At 38.4% G+C, this 24,090-nt stretch overlaps 1 protein-coding gene across 10 annotated transcripts in view; it reads left to right on the top strand.

The window, feature by feature from the left end:
• LOC147375312 (BEN domain-containing protein 5) overlaps positions 1 to 24,090 on the top strand; it is a 1,469,512-nt gene that overhangs the window by 664,667 nt on the left and 780,755 nt on the right. For 7 of the 10 annotated variants that reach the window (XM_086387400.1, XM_086387368.1, XM_086387390.1 and 4 more), the window contains one exon: positions 4,658 to 4,752. In XM_086387400.1, coding sequence (XP_086243526.1) covers positions 4,658 to 4,752 — 95 coding nt within the window. Of the gene's footprint in view, positions 1 to 4,657; positions 4,753 to 15,449; positions 15,537 to 24,090 lie in introns of all 10 variants that reach the window. The other 3 variants (XM_086387358.1, XM_086387350.1, XM_086387343.1) reach the window with 1 other exon arrangement.

Below are 24,090 nucleotides of genomic sequence, written 5' to 3'. Positions count from 1 at the left end.
TTTGTTAAAATGGTATTATCATCTCAATCCCTGATTGATTTTAAAAATAGTATCAAAAGTGAGTAATTATCTTGCCCAAGTTCACAAAACCAGTGAGGAACTAGGTTTCAATCTCAGATATATCTATCTGGAAAGTCCAAGACCTTATTCTCTTGAGTCAATGGACTTGGTTCAAATTCTAACTCTACTACAAACTAGCTATGTAATTTTAAGTTGCTTATTCTTGATACCACTTGCCTCACCCTAAAGAGGTAATAAATTGTCCCTGTCTGAAAAAATTCATTATCCTCAAAACAAGTGAGTTAATACATCAGATATCAGCTTAGGATAAAAAGTGGAAGTGAAAGTTAGTCACTCAATTGTGTCCAACTCTTTGTGACCCCATGGACTGTAGCCCACAAGTCTCCTCTGTCCATGGAATTCTCCAAGCAAGAATTATTGATTGAGTTGCAATTTCCTTCTCCAGGGGATCTTCCCAACCCAGGGATCAAACCCAGGTCACCCACATTGCAAGCAGACTCTTTACCAACTGAGCTACCAGGGAAGCTTAGGATGAGGTACATAGGATCAGGTCCATGCATCTCTAGTAACTTAAAAACTGTCCAGGTGATTTTGGTGCTAATGGTAAAGAACCTACCTGCCAATGTAGTTAGATGTAAGAGATGGAGATTCGATCTCTGGGTCAGGAAGATCCCCTGGAGAAGGGCATGGCAACCCACTCCAGTATTCTTGCCTGGAGAATCCCATGAACAGAGACTGGCAGGCTGTAGTCCATAGGGTCGCACAGAGTCAGACACAACTGAAGCGATTTAGCATGACTTAGCATGCACAGCTTAGAATTAGGTGCATAGAAAGTCTCAGAAGTTGTTAGTTATTATTATAGTTGTTACTGTTACCATTACCTCATAGATGTAGTTTTGTCCTATGTATTTTGAGTAAATAACTTCCAAATAACTAGAAAATACGGAAGCCAAGATTTCCTGCACTGCTTGCTTCCAAATACCTTTGATTCTCACAACCACATGCTGCCTTGCTAAATAATCTACAAAACATTTTCAAAGATTAACAAGTAGGATACACAAAAATAATTTCAAAATTGATTAAAGACTGTGAGACTGGACACCATAAAACTCCTAGAGGAAAACATAGAATACTCTCTGACATAAATTGTAGTAATTTTTGATCCATCTCTCAGAATAATGGAAATAAAAACAAAAATAAACAAATGGGACTTACTTAAACTCAAAAGATTTTTCACACTAAAGGAAAGAATAAACAAAACAGAAAGACAACCGTAGATTGGAAGAAAATATTTGCAAATGATGTGACCAGCAAGAGATTAGTCTCCAAAATTTACAAACTGCTTATGATGCTTAACAGCATCAAAACAAATAACTCAATCAAAAAACAAGCAGAACATCTACCTAAATAGACATTTCTTCAAGGAAGATATACAAATGGACAAGAGACACATGAAAAGATATTCAACATCACTAATTATTAGAGAAATGGAAATCAAAACTACAATGAGATACCATCTCACACCACTCAGAAAGTCTATGATTTAAAAAATCCACAAACCATAAAGGCTGGAGAGGGTGTGATGAGAAGAGAACTCTCCAACACTGTTGGTAGGAATGTAAATTGGTACAGTGACTACTATAGTTTTTTTTTTTTTTCCTTAAAAACTCAAAATAGAGCTACCATATGACCTTACAATCCCACTCCTGGGCATTTATCTGAAAAACAAAAACAAAAACAAAAACAAACCAGGAAAGGATACAGGCATCCCAAAGTTCATTGCACCACTGTTTACAAGAGCGAAGACATGGAAGCCACCTAAATGTCCATCGACAGAGGAAAGGCTAAAGAAGATGTGGTACATATATACAGTGGAATATTACTCAGCCATTAAAAAGAACAAAATAATGCCATTTGCAGCAACATGGATGGACTTAGAGAGTGTCATACTGAGTGAAGTAAGTCAGATAGGGAAGGAAAAATACTGTATGACATCCCTTTTATGTGGGATCTAAAAAGAAATGATGAACTTGCACAACAGAAAATGACCCCCAGACTTAGAGAACGATTTTATGGTTGCCAAGGGAAAGAAATAGTTATGGAGTTTCGGATGGACATGTACACACTGCTGCCCTACTGTACAGCATAGTGAACTCTGCTCAATGTTATGTGGCAGCCTAAATAGGAGGGGAGTTTGGGTAGAAATGGATACATGTATATGTATGGCTGAGTTCCTTTGCTATTCACCTGAAACTATCATGGCATTATTTGTTGATCAACTATACCCCAATACAAAATGAAAATGTTTAAAAAAATAAATTAAAAAAATGCATGGGTGAAGAATCATAAAAGAATGTGTTCACAAATTCCCGGGTGGTCCAGTGGTGAGGACTTGGCATTTTCATTGCCGGGACCCGAGTTGGATTCCTGGTTGGGAAACTAAGATCCTACAAGATATGCAGCCAAAAAGAAAGAAAGAAAGAAAGATTGTTTTCTTTCTGCGTTTGGTATCGTAGAGAAAGTATATTTACTGTCCAGACACTTAGGATTTAAGTTCTAGCTCTACCAATTAATAGTTCTGGGATCTGGGGGTGGGGGTGTAATTACCCTTTATTAGACTCAATTTCCTCATGTCTTAAGTTAGTCTAAAATAAACAATTCTGTGAATAGAGAAGCTAAATAATATAGTATATTTTATATATCTGGGGAAAAGTTTTTGGCAAGTAGTAGGATATTAATGATCAATAAATATTCCACTTTTTCATTTTTTTTATTCCAGCTTCATATATACACATTCTTTCTGTATTAGATCTCCTCTTGCATTTAGCATTAGTCTAGATCCTAAAAGTACATCATGGCTCCCAGGTTCATTGGAAATGGATCTGACATCTGGAATTTCAGAAGTAAAAAGGGGGATTAAGCCCTGTGAGGTTCAAAGGCCCTTTGTCCCCCTTGATAGTGATTTTCTTAAATCAAACAGTAGCCAAGACCCTAGGAGAAATAACTGAACTGACAACAGGCAGGTCTGGTTTATTAATAATGGAATAGCTTTGGACATTCTTGATGACTTAACGCAATGACAGAAAAGAGGTCGGAAACTGAAATGCCTAGAGAGCGGGTCAATGGCTAGGTCTCAGAGGAGAAAGGAAAACATGAGTTATTCCTAAGACCTTATTGCATAGAACAAAGCATTTTATGGTAGTCCCAAATGTGAATCCAGAGGAAATGGTTTTGGTATTCTATTTTTAAAGGAAAAAAAGTTTTAAAGGCTTCAAAAATTGCCCACTATATTTATATTTATTTTTGCCCTAATTTTGGAAAACAGACTTGATTGGAGTTATGAAATTGGAACCTTAGTGAGTAACTTAGAGATCTTGGCTGTCTTAACTCTTTTATTCCTTGAGTTTAGATATCAGTTCTCCATCTGTTAATTGCACACCTTAAGACAGGTTAATTAACATCACTGAACCTCAGTTTCCACATCTGTATAATGAAGATGTTTATATTTTACTATAATTGTAGGAGAATATTAAAAAAAATTTAAGTGTATACAATTTCTGGCACTTGACATTAATACTTCACACAATAAATATTTATTCAGTAAATTAATACATGAATTTTGATGCTTCTGTTTTTCACTGCCTTTGGACAGAAAGGCCAGCCTATGGTAACCTTGTGAAAGCCTTTCATTTTCTCTAACTATTCAGGCTGCTCTTGCCCTGATCCTCATCCTTTTTCCTTTGGACTGTTTCAGTGGTCATTTAATGTCTTTTAACCCCAATTCTCTTTCCTTTCCCCATCTGTCTTCCTCACTTGTGATAAAGTACTTTACTAAAACAAAGACTTGATTTCTTTTAAGTCTACTGCACTTCTGGAAGGGTTTTAGTCATCTAAAACATTCCACACCCCCATTGTAAAGGTGAGACCCAGGGAGGGAAGGAACTCACCTATGTGTCTGTGCTCCTATAAACTGATACTAAAGATTAGGATTGAGCCCAGTACTCCTGGCCCCTGGCAGAAGATAACAAAAAGGGAGAAAACATATATTCTGTAGCTGTAGTCGAAGCAGCTATATAAGTTTTTCATTTCAATTTTTCTTTTTTTTATTTCAATTTTTCACTAAGTTATTATCATTAGTTTTGTTGAATTTCAAATGCACCACTGTTATTATAGTGATATTATTCATTTCCATGGAAATTCTAGGTGAGCCTAGAGAAAAGGCACAATTAATAGAATAACTAAAACTTATATAGCATTCACTATGTACCAAGCAAAGCTCCAAGCATTGTACATTAAATCATTTCTCATCAGTAACCCTAGGTACCATTATTATCGCAATTTTTCAGATGAGGAAACTGAGGCAAAGAAAGATTTAGTAGCTTGGCAAGGTCACAGACTAAGAGTGGTAGAGTGAGATTAAAACTAAGCCTTCCAGATTCCAGAGTCTGTGTTCTTGATTACTATGCTAAGCTAGCAGAAACACTGAATTTCTGTGAATATCATTTATTCTCACTATGTTGGTAGCTAGTCCATATGGTTTCCCTTAACCCTGCTTTTTACTTCCAGTTCTAATTACCAGAAAGGGGCAACCTGAATAGCACAGTCTTCTGATAACTTTTCCCTCTTTCTTTCTCAGAGAGTCATTTTCAACATTGTTAACTTCAGCAAAACTAAAAGTCTTTATAGAGATGGGATGGCCCCTATGGTGAAGTCTACCAGCAGACCAAAATGGTAAGTGACCCACAGAATGGATTTCCTTTTGATTGGAGAATGTGACTCAGGGCTCCAATTTATCTGCTCTACTGGCCCTAAGAGGAGTTCAATGAGCTTCTGCATGTTCGTTGTCTGGGCTCTAGGCATGGCTCTTTGAGAATGTGGGAAAAGAAAACATGGTTCCATGTGTGGAATTACTAGCATTCTCTTATGAGGGAATGTACAGTCTGTTATTTGATAAGATAAACTTCCTGTCTTATTTGGCTTTTATCATGACATCTTTGGAAGCATAAAGCTGACTCTGTTTTTTCCTTTCTAACCTGGGCAGAGATATTGTACATTAACCCCAGAGGATATTGGGAGCTACAGTTTTGCAGAGTTCCCTTGCTTTGCTTGTTTGTTGTGGATTCTTTGTATAGATATGGTGTGAATATTTCTGGATGCTAAAGTTCTATTTGTCCCATTGCTATAGTGTAGCTGAGGACAGTTGGATAGGATTACTAATAATAGTAATGATGATGATGATGATAATGTTAATAATAACGACTGTCACTTACTGAGAAAATCTGTTCTTTGTCAGATGGTTTATATTTGATGTTACTATTCTCACAACAAGCAAGGGAGATTATTTTAAAGATCCCTATATTACAGATGAAGACACTGGAGCTAGGATAGGTTAAGTATTTTCTCATGACCATAAATACTAAGGGGAAGAGCCTGTGTTATTGTTATTATCCCACACTGCCATTCAAACTGATTACTTTGTTCATCCATTTATTCATTCAACATTGACTGAGTGCACCAAAATGAGAGTTTTTAAAGCCAGAAACCAAGTGTTATTCACCTATCACACAGTAGGTGTTAAGTGAATGCTTGTTGAGCTGAACTGAATTCATGATGAGAATTTACATGTAAAGTGCCTGGCACTTGCTAAGTACTCAATAAATGTCATCTGTTATTAATAGTATTTTGTAGAATACTCTACAAATGCAAGGAATTGTTAATATTATTCTAGCTTTGATCCCTGTTCAAATTTTAATGACTAGTGAGAAGATCATCTCCAAATGTCTATATTTATAGAAAGCTAGCTATTCATAAATATTGAATTGTGCTTTTATCTAGAAATGATACTTGGCAATTTTCTATAAATGCTGGGCTGAGAAACTCAGGTTTGTAAAAATGTAGGCATTTGATGATGATAATCAAAACTATTTATTAAAGGTAAAAATATCTTCCTGGGCCTATTTTTTTTTTTTGCTTTACTAAGTCAAATTAACTATACTGCTGTTTCTCAGTTTCCTTTCAACATTGGGATCTGAACAGGAGGCAGACCTTTGCTGTGAGTTTCTGAATTCAGCCTGAGTGGATAATAACAAAACACTTCTTTCTGTTAATAGGCATATATGTAGATGTGTGCTTCAAATCTTGTCAACAAAGCATATCACTGTTGATCTGCTCACAGGGGCCTTAAAATAACATTGTACTTCTTTTATGAGACTCTGTGTTGGGATCTTACATAGCGGTAATAATAACCATTTGGTTTCCTCAAGTGTTCAGTTCTGGAGTCTTTTTGTTTGCTTTTGAAAACCCTTCTGCCTTAATTATTTCATTTTGTTTTGTTTCTCATGCACTACCATTTGGGTCCTCTCTTTCAGGGCTCTTGACAAGATTTTGAAATATTAATGACTCTTTATATTTACGTTATAATGTCTTAGAATTAAGTCAGCATTCTCATCCAGTGTTGATAGGCTCTGAGCAGAATCTGCTATGTGGTCACTGTACTTCTCTAGTGGTCTAAAGAGGTTTAAAGTTTCAGAACCAAGTTTGTTGTAGTTGAAGCCAATAAGGTACAAGGTACCAGAATAAGTAAAGTCATTGACATGTTTAATCTCTCAGAGAGATTTTTACTTTTCTATTCCCAGACATCGAATGGGAAGTTTCTCATCTTCTTTCACACTATCCTTTCTTCAAGCAAGATGTTTGGAGATTTATTTAGCTAACAGGACTTTATTGAATACCTTAATGTACCATGTGCTATAGATATAGATACTGGGGATATACTGTATGAATATGATAGAAACAATCTGTTCCAAAAGGGAAATTTCATATTAGAATTTTATTAACTGATCTCTGTAGGCCATGATTATTACCCTTCTTTCTACTGCTTTGTTCTGAAGATCCTTTCTGTCACTTTGGTGCTTTCTGCCTAGGAATTTCTTTTGCTCCTTGTGTTTATTACTGGTACCAGAACCTATTTTCCAGTAATCATCATCATAAATGTTCCCAGAGTAACATAAAGAAATGTGTGTGACTGTTTGGCTCTCAGATTATTAGATTTTACTGGTCCTATGGAGTTTGTAGCCCGCCAGTCACCTCTGTTCATGGGATTCTCCAGGCAAGAATACTTGAGTGGTTGTCATGTCCTCCTCCAGGGAATCTTCCTGACCCAAGGATTGAACCTGTATCTCCTGCTTAGCAGGCAGATTCTTTACCAATGAGCCACCTAGGAAGTCCCTATGGGCATTGTGCATGCTAACTCACTTCAGTCGTGTCCAAATCTTTGTGACCCTATAGACTGTAGTCCACCAGGCTTCTCTGTTCATGCGATTCTCAAGGAAGAATACTGGAGTGGGTTGCCATGCCCTCCTCCAAGGGATCTTCCAGACCCAGGAGTCAAACCTGTCTCTTATGTCTCCAGCGTTGGTGGGCAGATTCTTTACCACTAGCACCACCTGGGAAGCCTTTATGGGCTTTACCTAATTTAATATTTTAAACAGGCCTTGGAAATATCCTTACTTCATGACAAACATTAGAAACCCTAAATTTTCTGCATGAAATATATACCAGATTGGGAAAACAAACTTTCTTCACATTTTCAAGGTGAAATGAGCTTTCCTCTTCACCTGTCACAGGGGTCTGTAATTTATTCTAAGCAAAGATACCTGCAGGCCTTAGCATGGATCTGGTAATCAATTAACTATGGAAAGCAAATGAGCAAAAGAAGCAATTAAAAAGCCATTATGCAGATAAACATATGACCTCTCAAGGCTGTTCTGCCTTGAGGACTTAAAAATCAGCATAACTAGCAGGAAAATTGGAGAAGGCAATGGCAACCCACTCCAGTACTCTTGCCTGGAAAATCCCATGGATGGAGGAGCCTGGAAGGCTGCAGTCCACGGGGTCTGACATGGTTAAGAGTCAGACATGGCTGTGCGACTTCACTTTCCCTTTTAACTTTCATGCATTGGAGAAGGAAAAGGCAACCCACTCCAGTGTTCTTGCCTGGAGAATCCCAGGGACGGGGGAGCCTGATGGGCTACCGTCTATGGGGTCTCACAGAGTCGGACACGACTGAAGTGACTTAGCAGTAGCAGTAGCAGGAAAATGGAGAAGCTGAAAGATTTAGAAGTTTTCTGCCTTCATTCTAATTCTGTTTACATATTGGACTTCTAAGGATTGTTGGTTGTTAGTGGAGGTGATAGAATTCCAGCAGAGCTGTTTCAAATTCTAAAAGATGATGCAATGAAAGTGCTGCACTCAATATGCCAGCAAATATGGAAAACTCAGCAGTGGCCACAGGACTGGAAAAGGTTAACTTTCATTTCAATCCCAAAGAAAGGCAATGCCAAAAAATGTTCAAACTACCGCACAATTGCACTCATCTCACACTAGCATAGTAATGCTCACAATTCTCCAAGCTATGTGAACAGTATGTGAATTAAACAGTATGTGAACCGAGAACTTCCAAAGGTTCAAGCTGGATTTAGAAAAGGCAGAGGAACGAGAGATCAAATTGCCAATATCTGTAGGATCATTAAAAAAAATCAAGAGAGTTTCAGAAAAACATCTACTTCTGCTTCATTGACTATGCCAAAGGCTTTGACTGTGTGTATCGGAACAAACTGTGGAAAATTCTTCAAGAGACAGGAACACCAGACTACCTTACCTGGCTCCTGAGAAATCTGTATGCAGGTCAAGAACCAACAGTTAGAATTGGACATGGAACAACAGACTAGTTCCAAATTGGGAAAGGAGTATGTCAAGGCTGTATATTTTATACTCTGTTTAGTTTACTTATATGCAGAGTACATCATGCAAAATGCCACTCTAGATGAAACACAAGCTGGAATCAAGATTGCTGGAAGAAATAACAATAGCCTCAGATATGCAGATGACACCACCCTTATGGCAGAAACTGAAGAGGAGCTAAAGAGCCTCTTGATGAAAGTGAAAGAGAAAAAGCTGGCTTAAAACTCAACAATCAAAAACAAAGATCTTGGCATATGATCCCATCACTTCATGGCAAGTTGATAGGGAAACAATGGAAGCAATGGGCTCCATTTTCTTGGGCTCCAAAATCATGCAAATGGTGACTATAGACATGAAATTAAAAGACACTTGCTCCTTGGAAGAAAATCTATGACCAATCTGACAGTATACTAAAAAACAGAGGCATCACTTTGCCAATAAAGGTCCATCTAGTCAAAGTTGTTTTTTACAATAGTTGCATATGATTGTGGAGTTGGACCTTAAAGAAAATTGAGTGCTGAAGAACTGATGCTTTTGAATTCTGGTATTGGAGAAGATTCTTGAGAGCCCCTTGGACTGCAAGAAGATCAAACCAGTCAATCCTAAAGGAGTTCAGTCCTGAATATTCATTGAAAGGACTAATGCTGAAGCTGAAGCTCCAATCCTTTGGAGTGCTACAAAGACTCACTGGAAAAAACTCTGATGCTGGGAAAGATTGAAGGCAGGAGGAGAATGGGACAACAGAAGATGAGATGGTTGGATGGCATCACCAACTTGATAGACATGAGTTTGAGCAAGTTCCAGAAGTTGGTGATGGACAGGGAAGCCTGGCGTACTGCATTCCATGGGGTCACAAAGAGTCGGACATGACGAGCAACTGATCTGACTGAATGACTGAGGACTCTATAGCATCACATTTTTTTCAACCATAACTGATTAATATTTTTTTTTTACTATTGTCAAAGGTTGAAATTTCTATGTGCTGGAAGCTGCTGGAAACCATCATTAAAAAAATAACCAATATCTGTATCCTCATTTATGAAGAAACTAAAACTAAGATGTTTTCACAGCTTGTAATTGGTAATATTAGCCAGGGATCTCAGGACTCCATCTTTACGGTTTCTTGAATTTTCCATGCATGGGAAGGGTGGATGAGAGGGCACAAAGAGTGAGGGAGTAGCATGAAGCTCTGTGGCCTTTGGTAAATCTGAAATAACTTCTCTGATTGACTTGTCCATTGTAGTAGATTGAGGAAATTGGACTTAATCTTAGAGGTTGCTTTCATTAACACATTTTTATTGAACATCTAACTTTGTGCTCAGTATTGGGGTAATAAATATGAATATGATCTGTATTATATCTTTAAAATTTTGTTTTTAAGAAGTTTAAATGAAACATAAATAGGTACAATGTAAGAGGCATGGTACTTAAAACCATTAGAAAGGTATATAAATTGTGCTGTGGATTAGAGATAAAGAAGAAAATGATGATATTAGGACTTAAGAAGAAAAGGAGAAGCTTTTGGAGTGGGTGGTATTTAGCTAGATCTTAAGGAAATGGGGCAAGAGCAAAAACTTAAGAAAATGAGATTTCAAATAGAAGATATAACCTGATGAGCCATGATACCTCTTTTATAAGCCTCAGTTTTCTCACTGTAAAAAGTGCATAATAATACTTTTTCAGAGATATTACGAGAAATGAATATGAAATGGATGTCTAAATATTTTTTTTTAATCTCAAGGATCTTATTCAGTAAAATTTCTGACTAGTTCTTTTATTTTCCTCTCTCACCCAAAACTGACTGAATAATTGTTCCTTCATTTCTTCCCTTTCACCTTCCTTCCTCTCTTCCTTCCTTTATTCTTTTCTCCCTTCCTTCAGCTTGTCAACTAATGCTTGCTAAGTGGCCACAGTGTACCAGGGAATATGTAAGGTATTAGAATAAAACAAGAAAAATATGGTTACTGTTCTCTAAAGGACTAGACATTAAATATGTAATCTGATAAATATGATAATCATTAAAACAAAAGGGAGATCAGCATGCTTGAACTTGCATGTATTCAATCACTCAGTTGTATCAGACTCTTTGCAACCCCACAGACTGGCCTGTCCTCTATCCATGGCATTTTTGAGGCAAGAATACTGCAGTTGTTTGCCATTTCCTCTTCCAGAGAATCTTCCAGACCCAGGGATCAAATCCCTATCTCCTGCATCTCCTGCATTGGCAGGCAGATACTTTACCACTGAGCCACCTGTGGGGCCTATTTGGCATGCTATATAGCATATAAGACTTAGTCTGCTTCAAGGATAAGAGACCTTATTTAGGAATATTATTTATTGTGATAGCTGAAAGATGAATGAAAGCTAGATCATAGTGGGCAGAGATATGTGTGAAGTATATATCTTTGATAAACAAAGTTCAATGTGATTGGAGAATGAAATTCTAAGAAGAAAGACTGGGGAGTTATGTTGTTCAGTCACTCAGTCCTGTCCGACTCTTTTCAACCTTATGCACTACAGCAGGCTGGTTTGCTCTATCCTCCACCATCTTCCAGAGTTTGCTCAAATTTTGTCCATTGAGCCAGTGATCCTATCTTAACTATCTCATGCTCTGCATCCTTCTTCTGCTTTTGCCTTCATTCTTTCCCAGGATCAAGTTTTTTTCAAATGAATTGACTCTTCACATCAGGTAAACAAAATATTGGAACTTTAGCCTCAGCCTCAGTCCTTCTAATGAATATTCAGGGTTGATTTCCATTAGTATTGACTGGTTTGATATCCTTACTGTCCAAGGGACTCTCAAGAGTCTTCTCTAGCACCACAGTTTGAAAGCATCAATTCTTCAGTGTTCAGCCTTCTTTAGGATCCAACTCTCATGTCTGTACATGACTACTGGAAAAACCATAGCTTTGAGTATATGGACATTTGCCTACAAAGTGATATCTCTGCTTTTTAATATGTTGTCCAGGTTTGTCATAGCTTTTCTTCCAAGGAATAAGCATCAATTTCATGACTGTGGTCACCATCTGCAGTGACATTTTAGCCCAAGAAAATAAAATCTGTTACTCTTTCCACTTTTCCCCTTCTATTTGCTATGAAGCAAAGGGACAGGATGCCATGATCTTAGTTTTTGAATGTTGAGTTTTAAGCCAGCCTTTTCACTCTCCTCCTTGACTCATCAAGTGGCTCTTTAATTCCTCTTCACTTTTTGCCGTTAGAGTAGAATCATCCTCATATCTGAGGTTGTTGATGTTTCTCCCAGCTTGTGATTCATCCAGCCCTGCATTTCACATGATGTAGTCTGCTTTAAGTTAAATAAGCAGGGTGACAACATATAGCCTGTTGAACTCCTTTCTCAATTTGGAACAAGTCCGTTGTTCCTTGTCCAGTTCTAACTATTGCTTCTTGAACCACATACAGGTTTCTCAGGAGATAAGTAATGTGGTTTGCTTCCATTTCCTTAAGAATTTTCCATGGCTTGTTGTTATCCACACAGCCAAAGGTTTTAGCATAGTCAATGAAGCAGAAGTAGATGTTTTTCAGGATTTCCCTTGCTTTCTCCATGATCCAACAAATGTTGGCAATTTTATCACTGGTTCCTCTGCCTCTTCAAAACCCAACTTGTACATCCAGATGTTCTCGGTTCACATACTACTGAAGCCTAGCTTGAAGGATTTGGAGCATAATCTTGCTAGCATGTGAAATGAGCACAATTGTATGGTAGTTGGAATACTGTTTGGTATTGCCCTTCTTTGGGATTGGGATGAAAACTGACCCTTTCCAATCTTGTGGCCATTATATTCACTTATGGAACAAACATAGAATCACTCTGAAAGGTGAGGTAATGAGGGAAGAATGGCTAGGTGTCTCAGAGCTTGGGATATGATACAGTGGTGAGAATCCTGGGTCTTATTGTTGCCTCATAAATGGCAGAATGGTTGCTTAAGAGGCCAGCAACCTGGAAATACCAATGGGCACAGGCACAAAACAGTCCTTCCCAGAAGCCTGTTTGGGCTAAACAAAGCACAAGAAAAAGGCAGCCCAGTAAGACAAAAACACTGAGACAATAATTACTTACTCTAATCAAATACTGTGGGGGGGAAAAAAAAAAAACAAACTGTTGCCCCACTTTCTCCCTTACCAACAAATGTCAAGCAGGAAGCTTAAACTTCTATTTTTGCTTCAAACCCCCAGCCAGGTGGTGTCAGAGAAAAGTAGGGAACTGAGACTTTCATTCCAGCTGGTCAGTAATGAACACTTCTCTCCTCTCTGTGATGTCAGACTGCTTGAGGAATCTGGATTTCCATCACCCATTTAAGGATGGGATCAATAGCAGAGTGTAGGGAAACAGAAAAAAGAATAAATAAATGTTAGGATGGGACAATAGAAGTTACCCCTTTGAACAATAGAGGAAAAAAAACAGATCAATAAATATGAACAGAACCTTGGGGACTGATGGGACAATAAATTTAGCATTTATTTCATTAGAATCAGAAGGAAAGGAGAGAGTGGGACTGAAAAAAGTATTTTATTTACTATTAGTAGTATTATTAATTTTATTTTATTTTTAAACTTTACAAATTGTATTAGTTTTGCCAAATATCAAAATGAATCCGCCACAGGTATACATGTGTTCCCCATCCTGAACCCTCCTCCCTCCTCCCTCCCCATACCATCCCTCTGGGTCGTCCCAGTGCACTAGCCCCAAGCATCCAGTATCGTGCATCGAACCTGGACTGGCAACTCGTTTCATACATAATATTATACATGTTTCAATGTCATTCTCCCAAATCTTCTCACCCTCTCCCTCTGCAACAGAGTCCATAAGACTGTTCTATACATCAGTGTCTCTTTTGCTGTCTCATACACAGGGTTATTGTTAGCATCTTCCTAAATTCCATATATATGCATTAGTATACTGTATTGGTGTTTTTCTTTCTGGCTTACTTCACTCTGTATAATAGGCTCCAGTTTCATCCACCTCATTAGAACTGATTCAAATGTATTCTTTTTAATGGCTGAGTAATATTCCATTGTGTATATATACCATAGCTTTCTTATCCATTCATCTGCTGATGTGGAAATCTTCTCAGATTTGAAAATATTATGTAAACCTATAGATTTGAGGGACTGAGTAACCAGAAAAACCTCAAAAAGGAAAAACTGAGGGAAATCTTTGCCAAGAAGTATCATAATTAAACTTCTGAAAACTAAGGACAAAGGAATCTTGAAAGTACTAAGAAGAACTAAGCCAAAGGGAAGTGGTACAATGTTTCTCAAATGCTGAGAGAAAATAGTTGTCAACCCAGACTTCTATATCTAACAAAAATATCTTTCAAGCATGAAGGGAAAATTAAGACATTTGTGATGAAAGCAAAAACTAAGAATATTTTTCACTAGCAGACCTACACTTATGCAAAGTTCTTGAAACAGAAAAGGTAATAAAGAAGGATTCTTATAATATCAGAAAGAGTAAAAAAGACCCCTGGGACAATATTAAGCACACCAACATTCAAATTATAGGAGTCCCAGATGAAGAAGAAAAAGAGAAGGGGCCTGAGAAAATATTGGAAGGGATTATAGTCAAAAACTTACCTAAAGGAAAGGAAATAGTCACCCAAGTCCAGGAGGCTCATAGATTACCATACAAGATAAATCCAAGGTGGAACACACTGAGACACACATCAGTCAAACTAACAAAAACTAAATACAAAGAAAAAATATTAAAAGCAACAAGGCAAAAGCAACAAATAACACAGAAGGAAATCCTAATAAGTTTATCAATTGATTTTCAACAGAAACTCTGCAGGCCAGAAGCGGGTGGCAGGATATATTTAAAATGATGACAAGGAAAAACCTGCAACCAAGAATATTCTACCCAGCAAGGCTCTCACTCAGATTCGACAGAAAAACCACAAGCTTTTCAGACAAGCAAAAGCTAAGAGAATTCAGCACCACAAAAGGAGATTTTCTAGGTGGAAAAGAAAAGACCACAACTAGAAACAAGAAAATGATGAACTGAAAAGCTCATCAGTAAAGGCAAACATACAGTAAATGTAGGAAACCATCCATATGCTAATATGATATCAAAACCAGAAAACATGAGAAGAGTACAAATGCAAGGTATTACAAATGCATTTGAAATTAAGAGATCAACAACTTAAATCAGTCTTGTATATATAGAGACTGCTGTATCAACACTTTATGGCAACAACAAACCAAAATCTACAATAGATAGACACACAAAAAAGAAAGGGCAATCTAAACACAGCACTAAAGGTAGTCTTCAGATCACAAAAGAAGAGAACAAAAGAGGAAGGGAAGAAAAAGACCTACAAAAACAAACCAAAAACAGTAAAATGGCAATAAGAACATATATATCAGTAATTACCTTAAATGTAAATGGATGAAATACTCCAACCAAAAGACATAGACTGACTGAATGGATACAGAAGCAAGATCCATATATATGATGTCTATAAGAGACCTGCTTGATATCTAGGGACTCATTTGGACTGAATGTGAGGCATAGAAAAAGGTGTTCCATGCAAATAAAAGAAAGCCAAGGAGCAATACTCATATTAGATAAAACAGACTTTAAAATATATTCCATCTCTGGATCTTCTAATTCTTGGAATGAACCAGGAGTAAGTTATATAATCTCTCTGTTCTCTTTTCTCCCATAGGACCCAGCAAATTTGTCCACCCTGGATGATCTTCACACTGTGCTGCCTGGAGAGTTCTTGCCCAGGCAAGTGTGGTACTCAGACAAGGTGTGAACCATTCTCTCTTATTTCCACCAGAGATGATATGCTCTTGTCCTCTTCCCTTATGAGTGATCTGAGTTGAATTTTGTTTACGAGAGATACACTGACATTCCTCCCCTCTTTATATAGAAGGTTATTATCCACAGTCTTTCAGATTGGAGAATAGAAACCAGAAGAAGATAGATGAGTTGCCCAAAATCGTACAATAAGTAAATGCCAACAGAGCCTGGAGCCCACATGTGACTGACTTATAGGCCTATCACTTTCTTTGCTGCTGTCACATTGTCTTCAAGTAAAGCTTGAGAATTTTGAGCTTTGTAACAACTTCTACCAACTTCTAACCATTTAGTTTTATATGGTGCATCCTACCAATAGGAGCTATCCAACAATGGAGGGCTGTCAGCATATGAAGAGTTCTGGAGCTGCTTCAGTTAAAGGAGAATGGCCCCCTGTCAGGGAGACATGGAGAAGGAGGGTAGACCCTATCAGTATGTGTTCCCAATTAAATTATAGGGAATGATGGCCAGGTGTTATAGTTACTGGTATTGTTTTAATCTCAATACTCAAATGGTAAGAAGCATAGAAAGGAAGAGGAAAAGAAAAAATCCATGCTACAATCCTGGTCATGGGACAATGACCCAAACAGGGAAATGAGTGAGAGCTAACGAGAATTTGCTGATCAATGAACCAGAAGGTGGTGCCTTCCAAAATCCCCTCAAAGTCATATTATGGACTAAATTACTAGGATTCTAGGCTTTTTGTATGGAATTCAAGATTAATGCACATCATTCTATCATAAACAGCTTTCATACACTGTGCTGGTTTCTTTGATTCTCTCAGAACTTTGGAAAGGGCATCTATCACTTTCTCAATTTTACAAATGAGGCTACTGAGGCTCAGGGTGATTAAGTAACTGCTCTAATAGTTTAGTAATGCTAGTAAGTGGCAGAGCTGGGATATGAATACAGAATCACTAATTTAAATCTTAACCCATTTTCTCTATTCTAATTTAGTAATAGTTAAGAGCTTAGTAATGGCTTGAAGAGATCTGAATTTAAACCTGACTCTGTCATGTCTGTTATGAGGAGGATATGTGATTTGCTCATACAGCAAGTTAGGGCAGTACAAAGTCTGGCATCCATGCAAGATTGACTAGCAGGCCCATAACTTTCCTCCATGCTGCCCCACTGCCTCCTTTTGCTTTTACTCCAAGAAAAGGGACTGAAATATGATAGCTTAGTGTAGGGGAAAAAACCACTGGCTTTCTAGTCAAACAAACAGTTGAAACTGAACTATTGCCTTTGGGCAAAATCAGTGATGGTTACCATTAATTCCCTTCAAACAATACAGACAGTGTGCAATGTGCAGCATGAATGATCTCTTTCACATTAAACAGACCAGGACTTGAGGGAGAAGACCCAGTGTTTGTGATATGCCCTATCAATGTCCTAGAAGGAAGTTTTAGTGATTACCTAGCAAAAAGCCTTCATTTTGCACATGATAAAACTAAGGGCCAGAGATTTGAACCCAGTACCTCTAACACTTTGGGCACAATATGAAACAGTCTCATAGCACTGTATTGTTACAAAATGATTTTGCATCATGGTATTGATAGCTTATGGTGAACAGTGTTGGATTCTTGATCTCTGAAGAAGAAGATTTAGCTTCAGGACCAGGGACCAGTCTTGATCACTCAAAAGCTTTTTGTCTCAGAGTTTTATTAAAGTATGAAAACGGACAGAGAAAGCTTCTGACATAGACATCAGAAGGGGGACAGAGAGTGCCTCCCTCACTAGTGTTAGCAAGGGAGTTATATACTTTAATTAGTTATTATAATAAATCAAAAGAACATCTCAAGGTTGTAAAGATCTTACTAGACCCATTCCCATAATTTACATTTTAAGATAACAGGATTAGTCAGGAAGTTTTCAGGAAGGAGAAACTGTCCTCAAGCAGGATACATTGTTATTATATAATCCTTAGTACAGAGTTTAAACTGAATTTTTAGTACAGAGTTTATATAATCCTTAGTACAGAGTTTAAACTGAATTTTTTAAATTGTTGTGTAACAACAACACAACAAATTGTGTAATTTGTGTAATTTAAATTGTGTAATTTAAATTATGTTGTGTAATCATCAGTTCCAGGCTTAAAGAGAAAAAAGTTTTTGTTTTTTTTTTTTTTTAAATTTTATTTTATTTTTAAACTTTACATATTGTATTAGTTTTGCCAAATATCGAAATGAATCCGCTACAGGTTTTATGTGACTAAGACTAAGGAATGTAGAGGGGAAAAAAAAAGCCATTTTTTCTTTCCTGGGGACCCCAGACTTCTTATCAACCTGCCTAGGAATTAACTCTCTCAGTATCATCACATCAGCTCCAGGAGGTAGGAAAGCCAGAGGTTATCACCTCCAGGTGAGGAGACCCAGGCTCAGAGAAAAGGTTGTCATAACTACTCAGGGGCATAGTTCAAAGACTCTGCCTCAGATTTGTGTGACCCTTAGCCATGCTGCTTCCATTCAGTTCAGTTCAGTCACTCAGTCGTGTCCGACTCTTTGCGACCCCATGAATCACAGTACGCCAGGCCTCCCTGTCCATCACCAACTCCCGGAGTTCACCCAAACTCATGTCCATCGAGTCAATGATGGCCATCCAGCCATCTCATCCTCTGTCGTCCCCTTCTCCTCCTGCCCCCAATCCCTCCCAGCATCAGATATAGGCATTAAAAATAGTTTCCAGTAGCTAATAATAACATAGGAAAATGCTGATCTTATATAAAGTAAAAAGTAGGGTATAATACTATATATAATTGTGATAATAATATGAAATGTGTGTGTATATATATATATATATATATTTGTACTTGTCCATGGAATTCTCCAGGCAAGAATACTGGAGTGGGTAGCCATTCCTTTTTCCAAAAGATCCTCCGAACCCAGGGACTGAAACCGGGTCTCCGGCATTACAGGTAGATTCTTTACCATCTGAGGCACCAGCAAAGCCTATATATTAAATACACACATAATACTGTTAACTGGTATCTTTAGATGGTAGGATTATGGTAGATTTGTATTTCTTCAGAGTTTTTTGTGCTTTTAGATGTCCTACAACTTTATATTTGTGAAAAATCAAAGTTAATATTTATTAAAAATAAAATAATAGCTTCTTAGATGATGTTAAAAATTTACTTGCATTTGGGGTGAATCATATCACTTTCACAGGACCAAGTTTCCTCATTTATTAAAATGAATATAATGTACCCTCTCCTTCTGACCTTCCAGAATCTTATTGAGATTGGAAATGACACTGGAGGTGAGAGAGTAAGAGGTGTTTGGAAATACAGGCTATGACCGAGAGTAAAACTCTCATTGAAAGGTGAGACACATGGATATATAACCTTACCAATCGCCTGTGACGGTTGTGTACTAGAGCTTCGCCTGTCCACTTGCAGAAGCTCATTATTAGGTTTTCAGCAATTTTGTGAACTGCTTTTAAAATCATTTGTAGTTTTAGTTTGAAATTGTTGCATATTTATACCATGAAAACTGGAAAAAGCTACAAATCATGCCTTGACATGGCCTTTAAGCCAGAAATTCAGATGAATAGCTTATAAATTAAATTCTGAAGGAACTCATGGAGGAAATCTCTGTTGGTAAAACTGACCAACAATGCTCCAGACTACATTCACCACTCGGTGGTCCTGAGGTATCTGTTTGTCAGGACTCATGATCCAGGCCTCAAGGCAATGAACCACCAGAGGACGATAACCCCATGGGAGAGAAGGCAGAGGATGCTGTGAAATCGTGCTTTGGGCAGCTAGAGCTCACATCTACTATAGCTGGAGGGTTAGTGCTACATCTCAGAGTGACCCAAGACCTCTTGAGAGGCTGAAGAAATGAATGAAAATGCAGATTCTTGTATATTCACAGGATTGTGTTTCATTGAGACTTCCAAAAGGAAACAGATGGCACACCGAAGTTAGGATAATTTGTGGAAGATTTACCATTATATTAAAAGTAGATGGGGTAGAACCACAAAGGATAGTGCAAAAGCTTGGGGCTAGAAGCATCAAATTGTTACAACAGGAAGGGGTTATTGTAACCTAGAAAGGGAGAGTTTTATAGAGTATGCTGCTTTGAAAGTAGTAGTGACCTTCTATCAAGAGAAAAGCCAGCCTTAGATGACTTTACAGGAAGAGATCCAGAGAAATAAATACCTCTGCCACTTTCCTGACTCTAGATGTCCCCACAGGAGGACCTAAACAGAAGCAAGAAGCTCAGAATGCGGTTGATACAATCCATAGAGGTCAGCCATCTCAGGCAGAGACAAGGGTAGAGAAAGATGAAGAGTGTTTCAGAGGGGCAAATAGAATGTATTCAGCAGTTTAGATTCAGTTTTTAGCTGACATTTGACTTGAGTCCTTGTTTTCTTATGAAAAAGGTGTGTAATAATATCCTATTTATCAGGATGGTTTTGAAGATTTAATAGAATATATGTGAATCACTTTACTGGAAGCACCTGATGTACAGTAATGGGTCCAGAAATAGTGGCAATTATTATTGTACTATATTACCTCATATCATTGAACTTAATTCTATTATCAATAAAATAGATAAAATACTGTGCATGTGAGAAATGTGTGCTCAGTCATGTCTGACTCTTTGCAACCCAATGGACTGTAGCCCATCAGGCTCCTCTGTCCATGGAATCTTCCAGGCAAGAATACTGGAGTGGGTTGCCATTTCCTAATCCAGGATATCTTCCTGTGCCAGGGATCAAACCTGTGCTATTTGCTGCCTAAAGGTTATTGTAATTATAAACATCAACTTTTGGATATATAAAATCACTCTGTAAGATATGATGCATTAAAAATATATTAAATAAAAGATTAGCCCTATACTCTTTATCAGAACTGAAAACTCAGCTTTCTCTTTCTAGATCCATTGAATTGGAAGCTTCATGAGGTTAGTCTTTGTTTACTGCTGTACCTTCTGTACCTAGACAGTACTTAACAGACAGTAGATGCTCAGTAGGTAATTGTTGATTTAATTTAAAACTCTTTCTAAAACTCTTTCTGGTCTTTCTCGTTGACCAGATACTCGGAGAATGCTCCTTGGTGCTGACGCTTCCTTGCAGCTGGGACTTTCTTGTTCTGTCAGTAGTTAGCTTCTGTCTTGTACAGAAATCTAGGCTCTTCCATCTAGACTGTCTCCTGCCTGTCTATGTCCCTATTCCAGTCATCTGGCATGAGTCAATGTATTTAACAAGATGGTTGGATGGCATCACAGACTCAATGGACATGGGTTTGTATGGACTCCGGGAGTTGGTGATGGACAGGGAGGCCTGGGGTGCTGTGGTTCATGGGGTCACAAAGAGTCGGACACGACTGAGTAACTGAACTGAACTGAACAACCACATCATCTTCTGAGCTCCAGCAGCCACCTTGTACTTGCCATGTGCCCCAAAGGTATACAGCCCACCCTCTTACACACTTTATTTGTTCTTTCTACCAAGAATGTCTCATCCCTTTCTCTACCTGTGGAAATCCTATACCCCAGGGTTCTTTCTTAATACTCAGACTTTTACTGAGGCAAATACTCTTGTTATGCTTGGAATACGCTTCTTTTTCCCCTTCCTTCTCTGTTTCCTGGTTAACTTCCATATTTGCATCAGGCTTCAAATTAGATGCTGTTTCTTTGGGGAAAGAATCATCACTAGAATCACTAAGATGAGATCAAGCACTTATGTATTCCTCCTATCATATACTATGTCCTATATTCATATGAAGTTAACTTCCTTCCCCTATAAAATTGTAAGCTTCTTAAGGGCATAAGTTTCTGTCATGCCACAGTGTCTGTATATATTAGGGTAAAGTTATGACCAACCTAGACAGCATATTGAAAAGCAGACACATTACTTTGTCAACAAAGGTCCATCTAGTCAAGGCTATGGTTTTTCCAGTGGTCATGTATGGATGTGAGAGTTAGATTATAAAGAAAACTGAGTGCTGAAGAATTGATGCTTTTGAACTGTGGTGTTGGAGAAGACTTTTGAGAGTCCCTTGGACTGCAATGAGATCGAACCAGTCCATCCTAAAGGATGGATGTTCATTGGAAGGACTGATTTGAAGCTGAAACTCCAATACTTTGGCCACCTGATGTGAAGAGCTGACTCATTTGAAAAGACCCTGATGCTGGGAAAGATTGAGGGCAGAAGGAGAAGGGGATGACAGAGGATGAGATGGTTCAATGACATCACTAGCTCAATGGACATGAGTTTGGATGAACTCCAGGAGTTGGTGAGGGACAGGGAGGCCTGGCGTGCTGGGGTTCATGGGGTTGCAAAGAGTCAGACATGACTGAGTGACTTAACCGAATTATTGTGTTAGATTGAAATGTCTAATGGATCAAAGCAAGTACAATTATTTTCTTCATAATGAACAAATGGACAGGGCATCTCTTAAGTATATAGCCATTCAGAGACTCAGAGTGACTGTTATCTTGAATAAATAGTTTCAGGGTTACCTGGGCATCACCCCCATTCCAACTAGCTAGATGGGAAAAGAGGTAGCAAGATCCAGCAACCCCACTGCTGGGCATACACACTGAGGAAACCAGAAGGGAAAGAGACACGTGTACCCCAATGTTCATCGCAGCACTGTTTGTAATAGCCAAGACATGGAAGCAACCTAGATGTCCATCAGCAGATGAATGGATAAGAAAGCTGTGGTACATATACACAATGGAGTATTACTCAGCCATTAAAAAGAATACATTTGAATCAGTTCTAATGAGGTGGATGAAACTGGAGCCTATTATACAGAGTGAAGTAAGCCAGAAGGAAAAACATAAATACAGTATACTAATGCATATATATGGAATTTAGAAAGATGGTAACAATAACCCGGTGTACGAGACAGCAAAAGAGACGCTGATGTATAGAACAGTCTTATGGACTCTGTGGGAGAGGGAGAGGGTGGGAAGATTTGGGAGAATGGCAATGAAACATGTAAAATATCATGTAGGAAACGAGTTGCCAGTCCAGGTTCGATGCACGATGCTGGATGCTTGGGGCTGGTGCACTGGGATGGCCCAGAGGGATGGTATGGGGAGGGAGGAGGGAGGAGGGTTCGGGATGGGGAACACATGTATACCTGTGGCGGATTCATTTTGATATTTGGCAAAACTAATACAATTATGTAAAGTTTAAAAATAAAATAAAATTAGAAAAAAAAAAAAGAAAGAAAAGAGGTAGCAAGATCCCACGTGGGAGCTTTTCATTAGCAGTCCTGAAAGTAGCTCATAACAGTTTTGGTCCAATTCCATAGGCTAACGTGTAGTTTAAGGCCATATCTAACGATAAAGAAAGTTGTGAAATGATGTCTGGCTGTGTGTGCAGCAAAAAGCAGAAAGCAAGGATTTTCCTCAATAGCTGGAAGAGTTGGCTCCACTTCCACATTTAGTTCAGTTCAGTCACCAGTCGTGTCCGACTCTTTGCGACCCCATGAATTGAAGCACGCCAGTCCTTCCTGTCCATCACCAACTCCCGGAGTTCACTCAAACTCACGTCCATCGAGTTGGTGATGCCATCCAGCCAACTCATTCTCTGTCATCCCCTTTTCCTCCTGCCCCCAATCCCTCCCAGCATCAGAGTCTTTTCTAATGAGTCAACTCTTTGCATGAGGTGGCCAAAGTACTGGAGTTTCTGCTTTAGCATCAGTCCTTCCAAAGAACACCCAGGACTGATCTCCTTTAGAATGGACTGGTTGGATCTCCTTGCAGTCCAAGGGACTCTCAAGAGTCTTCTCCAACACCACAGTTCAAAAGCATCAATTCTTCAGTGCTCAGCTTTCTTCACACTCCAACTTTCACATCCATACATGACCACTGGAAAAACCATAGCCTTGACTAGATGGACCTTTGTTGGCAAAGTAATGTCTGTGCTTTTGAATATGCTACCTAGGTTGGTCATAACTTTACTTCCAAAGAGTATGTGTCTTTTAATTTCATGGCTGCAGTCACCATCTGCAATGATTTTGGAGCCCCCCAAAATAAAGTCTGACACTGTTTCCACTGTTTCCCCATCTATTTCCCATGAAGTGATGGGACCAGATGCCATGATCTTAGCTTTCTGAATGTTGGGCTTTAAGCCAACTTTTTCACTCTCCACTTTCACTTTCATCAAGAGGCTTTTTAGTTCCTTTTCACTTTCTGCCATAAGGATGGTGTCATCTGCATATCTGAGGTTATTGATATTTCTCCGGGCAAACTTGATTCCAGCTTGTGTTTCTTCCAGCCCAGCATTTCTCATGATGTACCCTGCATATAAGTTAAATAAGCAGGGTGACAGTATACCACCTTGACGTACTCCTTTTCCTATTTGGAACCAGTCTGTTGTTCCATGTCTAGTTCTAACTGTTGCTTCCTGACCTGCATACAGATTTCTCAAGAGGCAGGTCAGGTGGTCTGGTATTCCCATCTCTTTCAGAATTTTCCACAGTTTATTGTGTGTGACTTCACTTTCATGCATTGGAGAAGGAAATGCCAACCCACTCCAGT

This window comes from Bos grunniens, chromosome 3, assembly GCF_055505025.1.
Source record: "Bos grunniens cultivar Pamir isolate PY7600 chromosome 3, Bosgru_T2T1.0, whole genome shotgun sequence".
Classification (NCBI taxonomy): domain Eukaryota; kingdom Metazoa; phylum Chordata; class Mammalia; order Artiodactyla; family Bovidae; genus Bos; species Bos grunniens.
Note: the sequence above shows the minus strand (reverse complement) of the source record. Positions and strands in the feature narration are given on the sequence as shown.